Source organism: Salvelinus namaycush, chromosome 19 (assembly GCF_016432855.1).
Source record: "Salvelinus namaycush isolate Seneca chromosome 19, SaNama_1.0, whole genome shotgun sequence".
Lineage (NCBI taxonomy): Eukaryota > Metazoa > Chordata > Actinopteri > Salmoniformes > Salmonidae > Salvelinus > Salvelinus namaycush.
Window position 1 is genome coordinate 18,129,940 of NC_052325.1, and position 23,652 is coordinate 18,153,591.

At 42.9% G+C, this 23,652-nt stretch overlaps 1 protein-coding gene across 2 annotated transcripts; it reads left to right on the forward strand.

The window, feature by feature from the left end:
- The first annotated feature begins 451 nt into the window (after positions 1-451).
- Positions 452-20,035, forward strand: LOC120064206 (sorting nexin-4-like). Of its 2 annotated transcripts, none has more exons than XM_039014605.1 (14): positions 452-565; positions 1,049-1,179; positions 2,175-2,307; positions 2,512-2,661; positions 3,454-3,504; positions 3,832-3,887; positions 4,549-4,621; positions 6,878-6,939; positions 7,097-7,162; positions 13,352-13,441; positions 14,116-14,215; positions 18,173-18,318; positions 18,552-18,666; positions 18,821-20,035. In XM_039014605.1, exons 1-14 carry the CDS (start codon positions 476-478, stop codon positions 18,866-18,868), a joined length of 1,311 nt encoding a protein of 436 aa, XP_038870533.1. In that variant the 5' UTR covers positions 452-475; the 3' UTR covers positions 18,869-20,035. The 2 variants fall into 2 exon arrangements, with proteins under 2 accessions (XP_038870533.1, XP_038870534.1); XM_039014606.1 differs by having other exon boundaries at positions 3,457-3,504.
- The last annotated feature ends 3,617 nt before the right edge of the window (positions 20,036-23,652 follow it).

Here is a 23,652-nt window from a genome sequence, read left to right on the forward strand (position 1 = left end):
GTAACACCTTACACATGGCTTATAAAGGGGGTTTAGCTTATATATAATTCTGTAATAAACCGATATAATAACACAATATTTGTGTGATTGTTATTTTGGTTGCGGTCAAATATTGACATGACTGTTATAATGCCAGTATTTCCCATTGATTATGTATTTTGCTAAGGACACGGGACAGGGCGGACAGCAGCTGATGTATCTCATGACACTCAGGTGAGTTGAGGCAGAGAGGAAGCGATGAAGCGAGAGGTTTCACTCTCGCCAAAATCTGTCCAAAATATGGGCTTAATTTGGACCAAAGCTTGTCTCCTGCCTTCCCACCGTTGGCACAACGACTCCCATAGTTAGGGTGGGTACATTAGCATCTAGTCACAGATCTCTGGTTGAGGTTGGGAAAATAAAATGGTTAAAAGTGCGCATGCGAGGTTATGCCTGCCTGCTATACCCCTGACAACAACACACAACTCAGGAAGATATGATGGCAGACTCCGGACCCAAGGAAGTAGCGGTGATCGGGAACACCGACCTCACCTCGGCAGAACTAGATAACAACATTAAAAACACGGTATAGCTTCAAACGTATTCGTATTTGTCAAAAAGCGAGGCATTTGGACGTAGCAAAGTTGTTAGGGAGCCTGTTTGAATGAGTTGGGTTTTCTAGGCCTGGTTAATCCACGGAGTTTCGCAGAGAGTTCCACTGAGCCAGCAGCAGCTGTAGGTAGCTGCATGTGCAGGAAATGACCGCTAAAAGTTTAACAACTCATTGTAATGTCCACGTCGACACAAAGTAAAGTTCGCTAGATCGTTCTTATTAACATGGTTAGCTTGACCATTACCAGGAACTAGCTAGCTTGCTAGCCAACAACTTTTTTTCTGCTACAAAGTTGCACATTTGACAGGAGGGGCCAGCGGTTTAAAGGGACTTTGCTTATGTTACAAGTACTAGGACTAGCTTGACCAATTATTGATGCCCATGATTGCAAACATACATCAAATTATATTGCATTATTATTGTTACCATGTTGTGATGCGCATTGGCCTATTCTAGATGGTTGAGATTGAAAAAGGGACGAGTCTTCTAAGAAAGATGGAGATCAGCGTTGCAGAGGCAGAGAAAAGGACTGGGAAGAATACAGTCAACATGCAGGAGCTATACACTGTTTATCTAATTGAGACACGGTAATTATGCCTTATCTGTGTGAATTCTCAAACTATTTGTGATAGCCTACATACATCTTCCAGGCCAGTACTACCATTTTGTGACACTGCCATGAACAGCTACTTCCACAATCACACCTATACCACCTTGTCTGCTCATAATTCCACACTGTCATTACAGGTGGTCTGGCCACGATGATGATGATTCAAACATCAGACTCTTTTAGAATATGGGGCGGCAGGTAGCCTAGTGGTTAGTGTTGGGCCAGTAACCGAAAGGGTGCTAGATCGAATCCCCGAGCTGACAAGGAAAAAATCTGTTCTGCCCCTGAACAATGCAGTTAACCCACTGTTCCTAGGCAGTCATTAAGAATTTGTTCTTAACAGACTTGCCTAGTTAAATAAAGGTACAACATTTGAAATGAGACACTCCATTCATTGAGAATGTGTTCTAAAAGTTTGGTTTGTTCAAGAACTGCACATCAGTTCTTACTTTTATCTAGCTAGCTATCTATTTACTGGTTTCTTTTCATGCAATCACAAACAATAAACGTGCACACACGGAAATCATGTAAGCACACAAGCTATACATACTGTACACACACACACACACTGGGCCTTTGTTTACCAGTGGGCCATTGAGAAGGGAGTGTATTGGCGCCAGGCACTCAGTGCAGTTAGACTGGAGAATGCCACCCAGCTACTAATTTTCCTGTATTTAACTCTTTCCCTGCTCTCTTTCCTTTTCTCCCTAGTCTTTACTGCTGGATCCACATATACTTCTAAAGTTGAAGTCTCCCCTCCTTCCCCTTTATCTCTCTTTCTCTGTCAGTAGTGTTTCTCTCTCTCTTGCTTTATATCAAAGTGTTGGAACCAATAATTCATAGAATGTTAGATAATACTGTACTTGGTACCTTGAAAGATGGCTTAGATACTGTAACATGTATCAAATGTTTAGGTGGTACTCTTAGTCAAGTCCAGTTGTATGACTTAAATCCTTCCCTCTCTTCTGACAGGCCGGTTGATGCTCTGACAGAAGGTATAACCCCAGACTCCTTATGGCGGAGATACAGCGAGTTTGAGCTACTCAGAAACTACCTGTTGGTCACCTATCCCTTTGTCGTTGTTGCCCCATTACCTGAGAAGAGGGTACGTGAGAACAAGGAGGATGCCTTGGAATAAATTAATGCAGTGTAGTTTAGGAAGTGATATTTGTAGCATGATGTACTTACTACAGTACCTGTAATGCTCTGTACAACATCCAGTTTTACATTGAAGACATTCCTGAAACTAACATAATGGTGTTTTGTCTCCTTATCAATATAGTAGTAATTATTTGTCTGTTTCTCACAGGCAGAGATTGTGTGGCACAAGCTGTCGGCGGACAACATGGACCCAGAATTTGTGGAGAGGAGGAGGGTTGGACTGGAAAACTTCCTGCACCGAGTCGCCTCCCACCCAGTTCTCTGCAATGACAATATCTTCTATATCTTCCTCACTGAGGTCAGTTACAGATGTAGTATCTTTATTTGACCAGTATTGTTGCAGCAAAATAATCCTGCAGCAGCAGGTTTTGAACAATTGTTCCATTCACACTTTCCCGCCGATGTAATGTTGCTTGATCGGTGGTTAGGCTATTAGCTGGCCAAAATTAGGCTACATAAAGTGCATTACTGTTAATATAACTGTGTGTTAGTGCAGGTTTTCAGTGAATTTATGTAAATCCTGTGGCGCAGGAAAATTCTCAGCAACAGTTATCAAATGACGATCCGACATTTGTAGCCAAGATACTATAGACACACACTTTAACAGGTCTAGCCTGATCCTAGACCTGTTTGTGCTGTTTTGCCAACTCCCTTATCAAGTGTGACAAGGACCATAGGAGTAGGCAAAACCATACAAAGATCTGGGATCAAGCTCAAGTGAACCCCAGTCATCAGCAAAACCTTAATTCCTCCATCTCAAGACTACAACACTACCAGTAGCAAGTCAGATGTGCTGTTCATAGGTTTTAACAGGATAAAACCTTGACAGAAAAGAGTGATATCAAAAGCAAGGACCATTTCCTAGCTCGCTTTCTCTGTAGCGCTGGTAAGGGTTTTGTAAATAATGTCTTATGAAGTAGGCCTTAAGCTAAACTCTTTACTGTGCTGCTGTAGTCGTTCTGTCACGGAGAGTTGATAGGATCACCTTCGACCTTTTGAGTTGATAGTGTGACAGTGTGCCCCCATGCATCAGGCTCTCCTATCTCTAATTGTTTTTGTCAAAGTCACACAGCATCCTCTCTCTGTCCAGCAGGATAAAGATTGGAAGGAAATGGTGTACGAGACAGGATTTCAAGCAAAGGTACTCACTCCATCAGCACTTTATGGTCTTTTCGTGGTTGCATTGTCCTGTCAACTTTCTTTGATAATACCTTACCGGGTGACCTCATGTGACTTTGCAAACCATAGCAGTGTAATAAAGGTATATTGTAAAGGTTGTAATCTGTGTAAATTGTATTTTTTTAATATATTTTTTTAATATATTTTTTTGACTTATTCTGATACATCATGTTTTATGTCTCAAAGGTACAGTGTTGTCTAAAATTATTCAGGTCCTCAATAGCAACTTCTGAACTAACAAACATAGGAAACCATTTGTTGATATTTCATTTGTCTGTTTTTTATACAGGCTGATTCCAGGTTGAAAGCTGTGAATGCAGCATTCAGGGTGAAGAATCCAGATGGGTAAGTCATAGAAATTATCTGTCCCAAATGACACCGTAAAGGGTCAACTGTATGATAGGGCTGTCACGATACCAGTATCGCAATGTTTTTTTCCTTGGCAAAAAGGGCAACACGAAGCAGACCAATAGTCTTTGGTCCTTTAAAAACCTGCTGTATGTAAAATATTGTGTGCCATAATTATGTTTGTGTCCAACATTAGGGCTGTTTTCCTGAAGTTAAAAGTCCTGTTTTTTTTACCTTTCCACAATACTAATGAGTATCGTGATACTGGTATCGTCCCGGCCCTGGTGTATATAGTGCGCTGGACTCTGGTCAAAAGTAGTACACTTTATAGGGAGAATAGGGTGCCATTTAGGATCCATCCATTGTTTTCTTGTCACAGTTTTCTTTTGTGTGGAGCCAACAATGCACTTCTATCTCCATGTGTCGTAACATTAATAATTTGGACTCTATCTCTACTATCCATCCCATACCCTTTTGTCTCTACTATCCATCCCAAACCCTTTTATTTGATGTACTGCCATACTTTGTTCTGGGACTGTGTGGGAAGTACAGTAGGATCAGGTCAATGTCAGTTCCAACATTGACTCTTGTCTTGTTTATCTGCCTTGCTGGGAAGAAAGTGTTGATTCTTGTTCTTCTCTGGCCCTGGCGTCTGCAGAAGGTTTACAGAGTTGAAACACTACAGTGACGATCTACAGACTGTACTCTCCCAGCTGCTGAGAGTACGGGCAGTAAGTACAGGCAGCTGTCGGCATATTCACATGTCTTACTGACTAGACTGACAACCAGATCTGGGTTCAACTACTATTTGATCTTTCAAATAGTTTGAATGTTTGGTCTAGCCTGCCTGGAATGCCAGATGGGTGAGGTTTGGAGTTTTGGAACTATTCAATTGTTCCATTGAGCCAGGAAAGCTAAATTGAGCAAAGACACAAAGTATTTTAAGTGATTTCAAATAGTATTTGAACCCAGGTTTGTTTACTATACTGCCAGCTGTAACATACATTTTACTGATGAGACTAGACATACAGCTAGCGTTAAAACACGTGAGCTGGGCTGGAAGTTGACATGCATCAGAAGGATAAAACGCACAACTGGTCTGTCTGATAAAAGTGGATTGGCTGCTGCTGTAACACACAATTTAATTTTTATTTATTTCACCTTTCTTTAACCAGGTAGGCAAGTTGAGAACAAGTTCTCATTTACAATTGCGACCTGGCCAAGATAAAGCAAAGCAGTTCGATACATACAACAACACAGAGTTACACATGGAGTAAAACAAACATACAGTAGAAAAATAAGTCTATATACAATGTGAGCAAATGAGGTGAGATAAGGGAGGTAAAGGCAAAAAAAGGCCATGGTGGCGAAGTAAATACAATATAGCAAGTGAAACACTGGAATGGTAGTTTTGCAGTGGAAGAATGTGCAAAGTAGAGATAGAAATAATGGGGTGCAAAGGAGCAAAATAAATACAGTAGGGGGAGAGGTAGTTATTTGGGCTAAATTAGAGATGGGCTATGTACAGGTGCAGTAATCTGTGAACTGCTCTGACAGCTGGTGCTTAAAGCTAGTGAGGGAGATAAGTGTTTCAGAAATTTTTGTAGTTCGTTCCAGTCATTGGCAGCAGAGAACTGGAAGGAGAGGCGGCCAAAGGAAGAGTTGGTTTTGGGGGTGACCAGAGAGATATACCTGCTGGAGCGCGTGCTACAGGTGGGTGCTGCTATGGTGACCAGCGAGCTGAGATAAGGGGGGACTTTACCTAGCAGGGTCTTGTAGATGACCTGGAGCCAGTGGGTTTGGCGACGAGTATGAAGCGAGGGCCAGCCAACGAGAGCGTACAGGTCGCAGGGGTGGGTAGTATATGGGGCTTTGGTGACAAAACGGATGGCACTGTGATAGACTGCATCCAATTTATTGAGTAGGGTATTGGAGGCTATTTTGTAAATGACATCGCCGAAGTCGAGGATCGGTAGGATGGTCAGTTTTACAAGGGTATGTTTGGCAGCATGAGTGAAGGATGCTTTGTTGCGAAATAGGAAGCCAATTCTAGATTTAACTTTGGATTGGAGATGTTTGATGTGAGTCTGGAAGGAGAGTTTACAGTCTAACCAGACACCTAGGTATTTGTAGTTGTCCACATATTCTAAGTCAGAACCGTGCAGAGTAGTGATGTTGGACGGGCGGGCAGGTGCAGGCAGCGATCGGTTGAAGCATGCATGCATTTCGTTTTACTTGTACTTAAGAGCAATTGGAGGCCACGGAAGGAGTGTTGTATGGCATTGAAGCTCGTCTGGAGGGTTGTTAACACAGTATCTAAAGAAGGGCCAGAAGTATACAGAATGGTGTTGTCTGCGTAGAGGTGGATCAGAGACTTACCAACAGCAAGAGCGACATCATTGATGTATTAGACATACTGCCAGCCGGTTGTAACACACATAAAAGGGCCACAATTAGACTGACTACACCAACCAGCACACTGCAAGTTGTAACATACAACCTATGCTTGTGTACCAAATGTCATGCTATTCCCTCCAGTGTGGAAATTCACATACATTACACAGATAGACCAGCTGTATGTTTTATCTGATAGAAGGGGATTTATACGTGATTTGAGAAAACAGTAACACATACTGTAGCTGCTTTACCATAACTGAACAAGGGGGCTATGATGCATTCATCTTATGGTAGCTAGGTACGACGACCACATGTCCATAGTAAGTAGAACATTCCTCAATAAAGCGGCTGTCTGCAACACTGTACCTCACTATTGTCTCTGTTTCAAAACACCATATGTAACATCAAATCAAATTTATTTTATATAGCCCTTCGTACATCAGCTAATATCTCGAAGTGCTGTACAGAAACCCAGCCTAAAACCCCAAACAGCAAGCAATGCAGGTGTAGAAGCACATAACATGGAAGCAGCAGTATCAAAGAAACTATGCAAAATTTAACCTGGAACTTGACCTTCTTAATCCACTCAGAGGGTAGCAGATCGACTGTATGGGGTGTACAAAGTGCATGGAAACTATGGACGAGTCTTCAGGTAAGAGTCGTGTGTTTGGACGAAAGGGTGACGTGTGTGTGTGTGTGTGTGTGTATAAAGCTGTTGCATTATGTACTATGTAATGACTTAAGTGTACATGTCAAATGCATACTTGTGTTTTTTTGTGAAGTATGTTCTCTGTGCATGTGTTGGACAGTGAGTGGAGTGCCATTGAGAAAGAGATGGGAGATGGACTACAAAGTGCTGGCCATCACATGGATGCGTAAGTGTTTTCAATAACCACGTTTCCATCCACAGTTTTTATGTGAGCAAAGTCATATCGTCCCCAAAAAAATCGACAGCTGTGATGGAAACAGGAAGTTTCAGTGTAATTTTATAAATGCCGACAGATCATTTGTTCGTTCGACATGGTGAGATCTTTGTGTATCCGTAAAATTAATTTTGCTGAAAATGTCAGTGGAAATGCCTTTAGGTGCAAATATTGATATAATAACCATCATGTCGAAGTAATTTTGGAGTCATGCGATGATATGGTGTGTGGTTCTCCCACAAAATTGACGGTAGAGTTGAAAATGCGATGGAAAACTTAAGCGAAAAAGTATATTTTGTGTGCACTACTGTACTTCATCACACACATTTTTATCCGGAACAAGTCCATTTGGTGGACGCATTCCACTACTGGGAAAATGTATATTTGTTTTATGCGGTTTCTAGAATACTTGCATGAAAATCTGTTACCAATTGGTTGGAAACCTACCTAGTGATACACGCACACACTGCGTTGTAGGTAAGTAGCCTTGCACAAGTTTGGCTTGAACTTGTACAAGCTGTTTCTGTAGCTTGAGGCAGCATGATGTACAAGTACACCTCCTGGACAGGACGCTAGTCTATTGCAGGGCCTTACCACCAATCTGTCCACTCAATGCTTTGTCTTATCCCGTGTAAATAGTCTGTTTTTTTCGTATATATTTTAATCTCACTTTCTATCTACGAACTAAATATACTTTCCTGCAAACTGCCTCACCCAATATGGTACAGATCTGCTATTTTTATTCCTTATAACTGGAACCTCCTTCAGGAGCTAGCCAGCTAACTAGCTACTAGCTATCAGTCTTCGTTAGCCACGGCTAGCGGTCTAAACCTTTAGCTCGGACACCAGCCAGCTTTAGGTCGGACAATACCTACCAGTCTGCACAGCGTGATATCAACCCAGAGCATATCGGACTGCTTCTCTCTACCACATCACCGGATTCCTGCCGCAAGCTCTGGACCATTACACCGGATCATCGCCACTAGCTAGCTGCAATTGAGTGGCTACTGTTAGCTAATGCCTCTGTCCCGAAGCAAGCACTGGTTAGCCTTGAGCTAGCCTCGCGCAAGGCCAATATACCAGCTAACTTCTTGGGCTACAATACCTCTTTTGCCAATTGGCCTGGACCCTTTATTGTCGACACGGAGCCCCGCCTGTCCATCACAACTGGTCTGCCGACGTAATCGTCCGATGTGGTTTCAATAGGCTTTTCCGAAGACCCATCTGCTAGCTCCGGCCCGCTAGCTTTCTGAACGCCGTTGTCTCCCGCTCGCCTAACGTAGTAGCAACTACCGAACGGCTCCCTGACTCGCCTTTTGCTGCTCTTTGGACCCAATGATCACTTGGCTACAAAGCTGATGCCTGCTGGACTGTTCAATAACGCGGTACCTCGTTTTGTTTACCTGTCGGCCCCAACCTCGAACTCAGGTCATGTGCATACCTAACTGACCCTCTCTGCCCATTCATCGCCATTTACCCGTTGTTGTCTTAGCTCTCGCGATCAACACCCTTGATTGCTTTATGCATCTCTAATGTCAATATGCCTTGTCTACTGCTGTCTCGGTTAGTACTTATTGTTTTATTTCACTGTAGAGCCCCCAGTCTCAACATGCCTTAGATGGCTCTTTTGTCCCACCCCCGACACATGTGGAGACCTCACCTGGCTTAACTGGTGCCTCCAGAGATACAATCTCTCTCATCGTCACTCAACCGCACTGTACTCACATCCTACCATACCCTTGTCTGTACATTATGCCCTGAATCTATTCTACCACGCCCAGAAATCTGCTCCTTTTACTCTCTGTTCCCAAAGCACTAGACGACCAGTTCTTACAGCCTTTAGCTGTACCCTTATCCTACTCATCCTCTGTTCCTCTGGTGATGTAGAGGTTAACCTAGGCCCTGTAGCCACCAGTACCACACTTATTCCCCAGGCGCTCTCATTTGTGGACTTCTGTAACTGTAAAAGCCTTGGTTTCATGCATGTTAACATCAGAAGCCTCCTCCCTTAGTTTTTTTTTCACTGCTTTAGTACACTCTGCCAACCCTGATGTCCTAGCCATGTCTGAATCCTGGCTTAGGAAGGCCACCAAAAATTCTAGAATTTCCATCCCCAACTACAACATTTTACATCAAGATAGAACTGCCAAAGGGGGCGGAGTTAGCCTGCAGAGTTCTGTCATACTATCCAGGTCTGTGCCCCAACAGTTTGAGCTTCTACTTTTAAAAATCCACCTTTCCAGAAACAAGTCTCTCACTGTTGCTGCTTGTTATAGACCCCCCTCAGCCCCCAGCTGCGCCCTGGACACCATATGTGAATTGACTGCCCCCCATTTATCCTCAGAGTTCGTACTGTTAGGTGACCTAAACTGGGATATGCTTAACACCCCGGCCGTCCTACAATCTAAGCTGGATGCCCTCACTCTCACACAAATGATCATGGAACCTACCAGGTACAACCCTAAATCTGTAAACAGGGGCACCCTCATAGATATCATTCTGACCAACCTGCCCTCTAAATACACCTCTGCTGTCTTCAACCAGGATCTCAGCGATCACTGCCTCATTGCCTGTGTGTATAATGGGTCCGCGGTCAAACGACCACCCCTCATCACTGTCAAATGCTCCCTAAAACACTTCAGCGAGCAGGCCTTTCTAATCGACCTGGCCCGGGTATCCTTGAAGGATATTGACTTCATCCCGTCAGTAGAGGATGCCGGGTTATTCTTTAAAAGTGCTTTCCTCACCATCTTAAATAAGCATGCCCTGTTCAAAAAATGTAGAACTAAGAACAGATATAGCCCTTGGTTCACTCCAGACTTTACTGCCCTTGACCAGCACAAAAACATCCTGTGGTGTACTGCATTATCATCGAATAGCCCCCGCGATATGCACATTTTCAGGGAAGTTAGGAACCAATATACAGGAAAGCAAAGGCTAGCTTTTTCAAACAGAAATTTGCATCCTATAGCACAAATTCCCAAAAGTTTTGGGACGCTGTAAAGTCCGTGGAGAATAAGAGCGTCTCCTCCCAGCTGCCCACTGCACTGAGGCTAGGAAACACTGTCACCACCGATAAATCTACGACAATCGAGAATTTCAATAAGCATCTTTCTACGGCTGGCCATGCTTTCCACCTGGCAACCCCAGCCAACAGCTCTGCACCCACCGCAGCAAATTGCCCAAGCCCCGCTCCGCTTCTCCTTCATCCAGATAGCAGATATTCTGAAAGAGCTGCAAAATCTGGACCCCTACAAATCAGCTGGGCTAGACAACCTGGACCCTCTCGTTCTAAAATGATCGCCTCAATGGTTGCAACCCCTATTACTAGCCTGTTCAGCCTCTCTTTCGTATCGTCTGAGATCCCTAAAGATTGGAAAGCTGCTGCGGTCATCCCTGTCTTCAAAGGGGGAGACACTCCAGACCCAAACTGTTAGACTCAAACTGTGAGACTCTATCCTGCCCTTCCTTTCTAAAATCTTCGAAAGCCAAGTAAACAAACAGATCACCAACCATTTCGAATCCCACCGTACTTCTCCGCTATGCAATCTGGTTTCCGAGCTGGTCATGGGTGCACCTCAGCCACGCTCAAAGTCCTAAACGATATCATAACCGCCGTCGATAAAAGACAGTACTGTGCAGCCGTCTTCATCGACCTGGCCAAGGCTTTCGACTCATTTTTACGACAGACTCCATAGCCTTGGTTTCTCAAATGACTGCCTCGCCTGGTTCACCAACTACTTCTCAGACAGAGTTCAGTGTGTCAAATTGGAGGGCCTGTTGTCCGGACTCTGGCAGTCTCTATGGGGGTTCCACAGGGTTCAATTCTCGGGCCGACTCTTTTCTCTGTATATGTCAATGATGTCGCTCTTGCTGCTGGTGATGCTCTGATCCACCTCTACGCAGACAAAACCATTCTGTATGCTTCTGGCCCTTCTTTTGACACTGTGTTAACAAACCTCCAAACGAGCTTCAATGCCATACAACACTCCTTCCGTGGCCTCCAACTGCTCTTAAATGCTAGTAAAACTAAATGCATGCTCTTCAACCGATCGCTGCCCGCACCCGCCCGCCCGACTAGCATCACTACTTTGGGCGGTTCTGACAGAATATGTGGACAACTGCAAATACCTAGGTGTCTGGTTAGACTGTAAACTCTCCTTCCAGACTCACATTAAGCATCTCCAATCCAAAATGAAATCTATTTCGCAACAATGCCTCCTTCACTCATGCTGCTAAACATACCCTCGTAAAATTTACTATCCTACCTATCCTTGACTTCGATGTCATTTACAAAATAGCCTCCAACACTCTACTCAGTAAATTGGATGTAGTCTATCACAGTGCCATCTGTTTTGTCACCAAAGCCCCATATACTACCCACCACTGCGACCTGTATGCTCTCGTTGGCCGTCCCTCGCTTCAAATTCGTCGCCAAACCCACTGGCTCCAAAGCCCCGCCTTATCTCAGCTCTTTGGTCACCATAGTAACACCCGCCCGGGGCACGCACTCCAGCAGGTATATTTCACTGGTCATCCCCAAAGCCAACACCTCCTTTGGCCACCTTTCCTTTCAGTTCTCTGCTGCCAATGACTGTAATGAATTGCAAAAATCACTGAAGCTGGAGTCTTATCTCCCTCATTAACTTTAAGCATCAGCTGTCAGAGCAGCTTACCGATCATTGCACCCCAGTATCCCAACTTGCACATCTATCACTCCAGTGGTAATGCTAAATTGTAATTATTTTGCCACTGTGGCCTATTTATTGCCTTACCTCCCTAATCTTACTACATTTGCACACACTGTATATATATTTTTCTATTGTGTTTTTGACTGTACATTTGTCTATCCCATGTGCAACTCTGTGTTTTTGCCAAACTGCTTTGCTTTATCTTGTTTTCAACTGGACTACCTGGTTAAATAACAGTGAAATAAAAAAGTTCCAAGCAGAGAGTCCCGAGCAGAGACTCATCTGGTCCCAGTTATACAGTCTTTGGTATGATTCGACCGGGGATCAAACTCCCAACCTTCCAATCTCAGGGTAAACACTAACCACAAGGCAATTGAGTTGTAACCATGCAATAATCTCCCATATTAATCATAACAATTTTATTGGATTACAACAGGATTGTATGTCAAAACATTATGCAATATATAGTGAATATGTTGCCATTTCAGACATAGCCAACCTCTTTCCTTACCCTCTTTGACCTCGTACAGAGTCACTAAAGGAGCTGATATGTCGAGGTGTTGCACAACCCCATTTCCCCCCCAGCAACGCTGTACATATTACATGGTTCCTAGTTAAGCTATACAACACATTTTCCATGTTTGATTTGAAAGCAGTTCATATTTGAAGCATAGAGTCTGCTGTAGCAGGTAGCTGACCATGAGGACTGGGGAGACTTGAGTTGTGAAGGTTCTGGGTTCAAACTGAGAACTGGCTGGAAAATAGCCAGAGGCTTTTACTTTCAACTTGGGTGCTGTATATAGTTCTCTTTGAGTGACATGAGTGGTCTCGGGCCCTGTCCTTGGAGTAGTAACACGCACCCACACCTCGGAGTGATAACATGATTAGTCCCTACCCCGTCACTGATGGTTACTAGATTGTAGGACTCTAGATTCTAGAGGTCAGGGGTCATCGTGCTTGGCCACTGAGGCGTATCAAGGAAGGCAGCATTTCTGTCAACGTTTGAGTCCCAAATGGCTACCTATTTATTCCCTTTGGGCCCTGGTCAAAGGTAGTGCACTATATAGGGAATAGGGTGCCATTTGGGATGCGGGTACCTATAGCTTTTAAAGGATACTTCAGGATTTTGTCATTGAGGCCCTTTAACTACTTCCCCAGAGTCAGATGAACTCATGGATACCAGTCTCTGTGTCCATTATGAAGGGAGTTAGCATTGGCTCATGAAACTAACACTAACTAGCATTAGTGTAATGACTGGAAGTTGTGGGTGTCTACTAGCATTTGCGTTAGTTAGCAGCTTCCTTCAAACTGCACGCAGAGATATAAAAATGGTATCCACGAGTTCATCTGACTCTGGGGAAGTAAAGCATATGTAGTTCCCCATCCCTCTGTTAAAGGTGTGATTGTTGTAAAGCAAGTGTATTCATATGGACTCCCCTCTTGTCTACAGGTATGCTGCTTCTGTAGATGATATTCTGGAGGAGGAGGAGCACTATGCTGATCAGCTGAAGGAGTACCTGTTCTATACTGATGCACTAAGGTATTTACTACACTGGGACTGCTTCTGTAGGCCAAGTACATATCACTATATAAACCAGGGGTGTCAAACATATGACCCGCGATTGGTCCAATCTGGCCCGCGGGTGGTTTGAGTTAAAACATTTAAAATATTATTTTTTTTGGGGGGGGGGGGGCAAACTCAATATACTTTATAATGACTAAAATCAAATTGAGAATGTGTAGAAATTATAGGTTTTTTGTCTGTCCATCTTGCTAATAATCACTGTCCTGAAAACAGATAGGGAGCATCGAAATTTAAATAATGATGGATAGAGGACTATTTTTAGCAAATTGACGGCAAGGCAGTACATCCAATTTTGGTGCGGCCCTCCAGACCTCATTGAAGATGGCCCCCGTTGCAAAATAGGTTTGACACCCCTGAAGATCATCATGCCATATCACTAGTCAGTGTGCCCTAGGTTGTATGTGTTATGTAGGTAGCTTCACATCCTCACGTTACCTTGCTGAAGACCTGTGTGGACAAAATTCCCAAGGCAGTCAGTGTACTCACTGAGCCCCCCTCATTGAATCTATAGAATAGCCCTCTAACCCTGTGTATGGTGCATAATGATCATACATGTACAGTAGCAACCATAATAAGCAGCTAGGCATCAGTACATCCATGATGATCAGCAAAGGCCTCTGTTTCTGCAGGGCGGTATGCAGAAAGCATGAGTTGACACAGTTTGAGCTGGAGATGGTTGCACTGGACCTAGCCTGTAAGAAACAGCAGAAGGAGGAACTGGTCACTGGGGTGAGTTGACTGGTACTGTATATAACAAAAGTTTGGACACCTACTCATTCAAGGGTTTTTCTTTTTTTTTTTCTACATTGTAGCATAATAGTGAAGACAAACTATGAAATGACACATATGGAATCATATAGTTACCAAAAAAGTATTAAACAAATCAAAATATATACACTGCTCAAAAAAATAAAGGGAACACTTAAACAACACAATGTAACTCCAAGTCAATCACACTTCTGTGAAATAAAACTGTCCACTTAGGAAGCAACACTGATTGACAATACATTTCACATGCTGTTGTGCAAATGGAATAGACAAAAGGTGGAAATTATAGGCAATTAGCAAGGCACCCCCAAAAAAGGAGTGATTCTGCAGGTGGTGACCACAGACCACTTCTCAGTTCCTATGCTTCCTAGCTGATGTTTTGGTCACTTTTGAATGCTGGAGGTGCTTTCACTCTAGTGGTAGCATGAGACGGAGTCTACAACCCACACAAGTGGCTCAGGTAGTGCAGCTCATCCAGGATGGCACATCAATGCAAGCTGTGGCAAGAAGGTTTGCTGTGTCTGTCAGCGTAGTGTCCAGAGCATGGAGGCGCTACCAGGAGACAGGCCAGTACATCAGGAGACGTGGAGGAGGCCGTAGGAGGGCAACAACCCAGCAGCAGGACCGCTGCCTTTGTGCAAGGAGGAGCACTGCCAGAGCCCTGCAAAATGACCTCCAGCAGGCCACAAATGTGCATGTGTCTGCTCAAACGGTCAGAAACAGACTCCATGAGGGTGGTATGAGGGCCCGACGTCCACAGGTGGGGGTTGTGCTTACAGCCCAACACCGTGCAGGACGTTTGGCATTTGCCAGAGAACACCAGGATTGGCAAATTCGCCACTGGCGCCCTGTGCTCTTCACAGATGAAAGCAGGTTCACACTGAGCACATGTGACAGACGTGACAGAGTCTGGAGACGCCGTGGAGAACGTTCTGCTGCCTGCAACATCCTCCAGCATGACCGGTTTGGCGGTGGGTCAGTCATGGTGTGGGGTGGCATTTCTTTGGGGGGCCGCACAGCCCTCCATGTGCTCGCCAGAGGTAGCCTGACTGCCATTAGGTACCGAGATGAGATCCTCAGACCCCTTGTGAGACCATATGCTGGTGCGGTTGGCCCTGGGTTCCTCCTAATGCAAGACAATGCTAGACCTCATGTGGCTGGAGTGTGTCAGTTGCAGTTCCTGCAAGAGGAAGGCATTGATGCTATGGACTGGCCCGCCCGTTCCCCAGACCTGAATCCAATTGAGCACATCTGGGACATCATGTCTCGCTCCATCCACCAACGTTGCACCACAGACTGTCCAGGAGTTGGCGGATGCTTTAGTCCAGGTCTGGGAGGAGATCCCTCAGGAGACCATCCGCCACCTCATCAGGAGCATGCCCAGGCGTTGTAGGGAGGTCATACAGGCACGTGGAGGCCACACACAACTGAGCCTCATTTTGACTTGTTTTAAGGACATTACATCAAAGTTTAATTTTGAGTGTGACTCCAAATCCAGACCTCCATGGGTTGATAAATTTGATTTCCATTGATAATTTTTGTGTGATTTTGTTGTCAGCACATTCAACTATGTAAAGAAAAAAGTATTTAATAAGAATATTTCATTCATTCAGATCTAGGATGTTATTTTAGTGTTCCCTTTATTTTTTTGAGCAGTGTATTTTAGATTCTTCAAAGTAGCCACCCTTTGCCTTGATGACAGCTTTGCACACTCTTGGCATTCTCTCAACCAGCTTCATGAGGTAGTCACCTGGAATGCATTTCAATGAACAGAAACAGCGTGCCTTGTTAAACGTTTATTTGTGGAATTTCTTAATGCGTTTGAGCCAATCAGTTGTGTTGTGACAAAGTAGGGTTGGTATACAGAAGATAGCTCTATTTGGTAAAAGACCAAGTCCATATTATGGCAAGAACCGCTCAAATAAGCAAAGGGAAATGACAGTCCATCATTACAGTCCATCAACACATGAAGGTCAGTCAATCTAGAAAATGTACTTTTTACAAGACACACCTGTTAATTGAAATGCATTCCAGATGACTACCTCATGAAGCTGGTTGAGAGAATGCCAAGAGTGTGCAAAGCTGTCATCAAGGCAAAGGGTGGCTACTTTTTTGGTTACTACATGATTCCATATGTGTTATTTCATAGTTTTGATGTCTTAACTATTATTCTACAATGTAGAAAATAGTAAAAATAAAGAATCCCTTGAATGAGTAGGTGTCCAAACTTTTGACTGGTACTAAGTATTCAGACCCTTTACTCTTCAGTACTTTGTTGAAGCACCTTTGGCAGTGATTACAGCCACGAGTCTTCTTGGGTATGAAGCTTGGCACACCTGTATTTGGGGAGTTTCTCCCATTCTTCTCTGCAGTTCCTCTCAGGCTCTGTCAGGTTGGATGGTGAGCGTCACTGCACAACTATTCTCAGGTCTCTTCAGAGATGTTCAAGTCCGGACTCTGGCTGGGCCACTCAAGGACATTTAGAAACTTGTCCCGAAGCCACTCCTGTGTTGTCTTAGCTGTATTCTTGGGTTTGGGGTCCTGTTGGAAGGTGAACCTTCGCCCCAGTCTGAGAACCTGCTCCAGAGTGCTCAGGACTTCATCAAGGATCTCAATGTACTTTGCGCCGTTCATCTTTCCCACGATCCTGACTAGTCTCCCAGTCCCTGCCGCTGAAAAACATCCCCATAGCATGATGCTGCCACCACCATGCTTCACCGTAGGGATGGTTCCAGGTTTCATCCAGATGTTACTATTGGCACTCAGGCCAAAGAGTTTATTTTGCTTTCATCAAACCAGAGAATCTTGTTTCTCATGTTGTGAGAGTCTTTAGGTGCCTTTTGGCAAACTCCAAGCAGGCTGTCATGTGCCTTTTACTGAGGAGTCGTTTCAGTCTGGCCACTCTACCATAAAGGCCTGATTGGTGGAATGCTGCGGAGATGTTTGTCCTTCTGGAAGTTTCTCCCATCTCCACAGAGGAACTCTGGAGCACTGTCAGAGTGACCATCAGCTTCTTGGTCACCTCCCTGACTAAAGCCCTTCTACCCCGATTGCTCAGTTTTGCCGGGCGGCCAGCTCTAGGAAGAATCTTGGTGGATCCAAAATTCTTCCATTTTAAGAATGATGAAGGCCACTTTTCTTGGACCTTTAATGCAGCAGACATTTTTTGGTACCCTTCCCCAGATCTGTGCCAAAACACAATCCTGTCTCGTAGCTCTACGGACAATTCCTTCGACCTCATGGCTTGGTTTTTGCTCTGACACGCACTGTCAACTGTGGGACTTTATATAGACAGGTGTTTGCCTTTCCAAATCATGTCCAATCAATTGAATTTACCACAGGTGGACTCCAAACAAGTTGTAGAAACATTTTGCTTGTAGACTGAGGGGAAAAAATGTATTTAATCCATTTTAGAAAAAGGCTGTAACATAACAAAATGTGGGAAAATGGCAAGGGGTCTGAAGTGTGTGTGAAGCTCTCATCAAGGCAAAGGGTGGCTACTTTGAAGAATCTCAAATATTCCATATGTGTCATAGTTTTGTCTCCACTATTGTACAATATAGTGAAAATTGTAAAAAATTGAGAAACCCTGGAATAAGTAGGGTTGTCCAAACTTTTGACGTGTGTGAGGGACTACTCGACTAAAACAATCTCGGTCGACCAACAGCCTAACGACCAAACAGTCGACTAATTGGGGTCAGCCCAAATACGAAATGTACAGTAGGTTATAGTTTGCCATTTGGGAATGAACCCAGTTTCTAAAGAGCCATGGAACTCACCAGAAGATAATGACACAATAGATCACATAAACAGTAGAAAGCACAGAAATGCATACATTGAATTTTATCAAAGAAAAGTTTTAAGCTTATCCAAACCCGACTGGCCAGATGGAATGTTTCTTTCCCTCCCTGTGTTCAGACTGTGCGGACGTTCTCACTGAAGGGGATGACCAGTAAGCTGTTTGGCCAGGAGACTGCAGAGCAGAGGGAGGCTAAGTTACAAGTGTTAGAACATCAGCTAAAGGAGGGAGAGGAGGCTGTTAAAGAGAAGAACACCGAGAGCGAGTGAGAAACTCTCATTCTCAATCTCTTCTCTCTGTCTCTATCTTTTTCTCTGTCTCTCTGTCTGTTGCTCTCTGGCTCTCTCTCTCTCTGGCTCTGTTGGTTTGTCTAGCATGTTATAATTGAATTACTAAATTTGCTGCTCTAATCAGCTGCTTTGAAAGGTTGACCAGCTGACCATATTTGTTCATTTCAATTATTTGAGAAGGTTCTAAAGCAAGTCTTTGTCTCCCCAGTGAGTTTGTGAAGACTGCCTGGGTAGACATTGAACGCTTTAAGGACCAGAAGGACCGGGACCTGAAGGAGGCCCTAATTAGCTATGCGGTCATGCAGATCAGCATGTGCAAAAAGGTAGGTGACACCTCCCCACAGATACTTAAAACATATTGAGTATTCTGCCCGGAAATGTTGATTTTGTGTCATTTTATCAATTCCAAATATGTTGTTAAATACTTATAATTTTTTCTCTGTTTCTGTCTCCTCTCTCTCTCTATCTCTCTCTCAGGGAATACAAGTGTGGACCAATGCAAAGGAGTGTTTCAACAAGATGTGATCTTCAAGGCCAAAGCAGACCCTTCAAAAAAACTGCCAGAACAGGCTTATTTTCAGGGGACTCCTCCTGGAGCTTGCATCCCAAATGGCACTCTTTTCTCTATATATTGCACCACTTTTGACCAGAGCTCTGTGGAGTCTATGCACTATATATAGGGAATAGGGTTATTTTTGGGACTCATTCCTGGACATTCATTCTGCTGAAGTAGCCGTGGCAGCATACTGAGAGGTGTTTTGATCAGTTATGCACAAGAAGAGAATCAGTTTATTCATTTTCTATGTCTTTATCATGTCTGATTGCTGGCTGCTTAGATTAGTCCACTTGCAATTGCAGTTTTTTCTCAAATGTATGCGTTTTTTCGTACACATTTAATTTTGCTGAAACGTGGATTTTGTAAGGAAAATCACTAAGCACTTTCACTGTGTTTATAGCAATGCCAAGAAATGTGGACTGAAGCTAATTTTCCAATGCTGCCTTTTACAATGTTCAAAATAAGGTAATGAGATGTGTTCTATAAGAACAATATTCTTTACTTTTTTGTTATTTTCATGCATACTTTACTGATTGTGCTTTTGTAAATGTTTTACTCTTTTGAGTGGACAGTGTGGTTGGTATATTGAAGTTTCTGTTTTCTCTACTCTCTCATTGCATTGTCCCAGTGTACTAAATAAGTGGTTCAACCTTTTCAGATGTTTTTGTATATTTAAAGGCCTTACTGTACTTTGCCATTCAAGGTTGTAATCTGGCACTTGGTCTTAAGTAGCCACCATGATGAATGGCAGGGTTGTCATTTCTAAAGAGTGGGTGGGTGGTTCAGTGTTTTTTGATAAATCTAGCCAAAGGAATAGGAAGGTCACAGGACAGGCAGGATGTGATAATTGCCTTATGTTGGTGCTGTATGTGTACGGGGGATGCGGTCCAAATGGCTCCCTATTCCCTATGTAGTGTACTACTTTTCAAATGTAGTGCACTGTATATAGGGAAGGGTGCAATTTGAGACAACCCCTGGCCTCTTGTATTTTAGTTCACTCTAAGGGCCAGGGGAGGAGGTGTAATGTTAATCATTAATTTGGGATGAGATCAGAGCACTGGCAGGAAATTATACTGTTTATGCAGTTGTAATCATTGTGCCAAAAATACACTAATAAATATGAAGTCTAGTTATCAGTCCTTAAATCATGTTTTTACTCATGACACAAAACGAAGTTTGAGAATGTGTAATATATGTATATACACTACCAGTCAAAAGTTTGGAAACACCTACTCATTCCAGGGTTTTTCTTTATTTTTTACTATTTTCTACATTGTAGAATAATAGTGAAGACATCTAAACTATGAATAACACTTAAGGAATCACGTAGTAACCAAAAAATTGTTAAACAAATCTACAATTGAAGTTTACATACACTAATGTTGGAGTCATTAAAACATGTTTTTCAACCACTCCACATATTTCTTGTTAACAAACTATAGTTTTGGCAAGTTGGTTAGGACATTACTTTGTGCATGACACAAGTCATTTTTCCAACAATTGTTTACAGACAGATTATTTCACTTATTCTCTGTATCACAAAAGTTTACATACACTAAATTGACTGCCTTTAAACAGCTTGGAAAATAACAGAAAATGATGTCATGGCTTTAGAAGCTTCTGATAGGCTAATTGACATCATTTGAGTCAATTGGAGGTGTACCTGTGGATGTATTTCAAGGCCTACCTTCAAACTCAGTGCCTCTTTGCTTGACATGGGAAAATCAAAATAAATGAGCCAAGACATCAGAAAGAAAATTGTAGACCTCCACAGGTCTGGTTCATCCTTGAGAGCAATTTCCAAACACCTGCAGGTAGCACGTTCATATGTACAAACAATAGTACGCAAGTATAAACACGATGGGACCACGCAGCCGTCATACCGCTCAGGAAGGAGACGTGTTCTGTCTCCTAGAGATGAACGTACTTTGGTGCGAAAAGTGAAAACCCATCTCAGAACAACAGCAAAGGACCTTGTGAAGATGCTGGAGGAAACAGGTACAAAATGATCTATATCCACAGTAAAACTAGTCCTATATTTACATAACCTGAAAGGCCACCCAGCAAGGAAGAAGCCACTGCTCTAAAACCGTCATAAAAAAGCCAGACTATGGTTTGCAACTGCACATGGGGACAAATATTGTACTTTTTGGAGAAATGTCCTCTGGTCTGATGAAACAAAAATAGAACTGTTTGGCCATAATGACCATCATTATGTTTGGAGGAAAAAGGGGGAGGCTTGCAAGCCGAAGAACATCATCCCAACTGTGAAGCACGGGAGTGGCAGCATCATGTTGTGGGGGTGCTTTGCTGCAGGAGGGACTGGTGCACTTCACAAACTAGATGGCATCATGAGGCAGGAAAATTATGTGGATATATTGAAGCAACATCTCAAGACATCAGTCAGGAATTTAAAGCTTGGTCGCAAATGGGTCTTCCAAATGGACAATGACCCCAAGCATACTTCCAAAGTTGTGGCAAAATGGCTTAAGGACAACAAAGTCAAGGTATTGGAATGGCCATCACAAAGCCCTGACCTCAATCCTATAGAAAATGTGTGGGTAGAACTGAAAAAGCGTGTGCGAGCAAGGAAGCCTACAAACCTGCCTCGGTTACACCAGCTCTGTCAGGAGGAATGGGCCAAAATTCACCCAACTTATTGTGGGAAGCTTGTGGAAGGCTACCCGAAATGTTTGACCCAAGTTAAACAATTTAAAGGCAATGCTACCAAATACTAATTGAGTGTATGTAAACTTCTGACTCACTGGGAATGTGATGAAAGAAATAAAAGCTGAAATAAATCATTCTCTCTACTATTATTCTGACATTTCACATTCTTAAAATAAAGTGGTGATCCTAACTGACCTAAGACAGGGAATTTTTACTAGGATTAAATGTCAGGAATTGTGAAAAACGGAGTTTAAATGTATTTGGCTAAGGTGTATGTAAACTTCCGACTTCAACTGTATATATATTTTATATTCTTCAAAGTAGCCACCTTTTTCTTTGATTACAGCTTTTCCTTCACTCTACAATTCAAATACGAAGGCCAGATTCACACAGTCTCTTCTGAACAGTTGATGTTGAGAAGTGTCTGTTACTTGAACTCTGAAACATTTATTTGGGCTGCAATGTCTGAGGCTGGTAACTCTAATTTACTTATCCTCTGCAGCAGAGGTAACTCTGGGTCTTCATTTCCTGTGGCAGTCCTCATGAGAGGCAGTTTCATCACAGCATTTGATTTTTGCAACTGCACTTGAAGAAATTTTCAAAGTTGTTGAAATTTTCCGGATTGACTTAACTTCATGTCTTAAAGTAATGACGGACTGTCGTTTCTCTTTGCTTATTTGAGCTGTTCTTGACATACTATGGTTTTGGTCTTTTACCAAATAGGGTTATCTTCTTTTTAACATTCCTACCTTGTCACAACCTAAATCATTGGCTCAAATGCATTAAGAAGGAAAGAAATGCCACATGTACTTTTAACAAGACACGCCTGTTAATTGAAATGCATTCCAGCTGACTACCTCATGAAGCTGGTTGAGAGAATGCCAAGAGGGTGCAAAGCTATCATCAAGGCAAAGGGTGGCTACTTTGAAGAATCTCAAATATAAAATATATTTTGATTTGTTTAACACTTTTTTGGTTACTACATGATTCCATGTGTTATGTCATAGTGTTGATGTCTTCACTATTATTCTACAATGTAGGACATAGTAAAAATAAAGAAAAACTCTGGAATGAGTAGGTGTGTCCAAACTTTTGACTGGTATTGTATTTATTTCTATGGGAAAGGAAAGGAGGCTGACTGCATGATACAAATACGCTCCATTATGAGCTTATCAGACAGAAGCAATTAATTTTCAGTGAATGCTGCCATCTGTTAACTTAAAATAGTGTTTTGGTAATAATGCACTATAATCAGTTTACATTTTTAGGCCCCGTTTGTCCAGTGATTTATGTGATACAGCTGTGCTCTAATCAGATTCATGTAGTAGCTATGAGTTAATTGGTGTACTAGTGAATTGATTTAATAGCAAGTTCATTTACAAATCTTTGTTTTATTTTTTGTTAATGAGGAAGTTTTGATATGACTATCTGTCAAACAGTATTCTGTTTCTTGAATGCATTACACATCGTGTTTTTGGAACAAATAGTAGCGTAGTCATATTCTAGTTCTGCGTGCGAGCGAGCGCGCTAAAGATACGTAGAAAAGGTCTGCAGAACACACTGTAGTGCTTGCTCTACTAGTCACTACAGGCACAGATAGAACAATGAGAGATATTTCACTGGATGTATAAATGTGAAGCATCCGCTTGGCATTTCCACTCACTACTAAATATGGTAGTGAGCGAAAGCCTGAAGGCGGGTAGTGGGAGAAGATGGAACGAGATGGATTTTGGGCGACATTCTGGAAATTTTCTCATTGATGAAACATTTGATCTAAACACAGTTTTCAGTTCCCAAAACTAATATATGTTATGAAAATAGTGGACTAAGATTTGTAGACTTTACCCTTTGTAAAAGTTTTTTTAAATCGCGTTGTTTAGAAGGTGCGCAAAGACCAAGTGAGTTATTGCACACGCGCACTTTACAGAGTAGGCGTTCCCTAATGGGCATATGCAGATTCGTGCTAGAACACGCCAATAGGATCTCGCTAGCTTATGCTTGGCCCTGCCCATCTTCTTGCTTGTTCTGCCCATTATGACTCATTTGTTCCCATTGGAATCGACACGTTGTGGTCTGTCTTGGT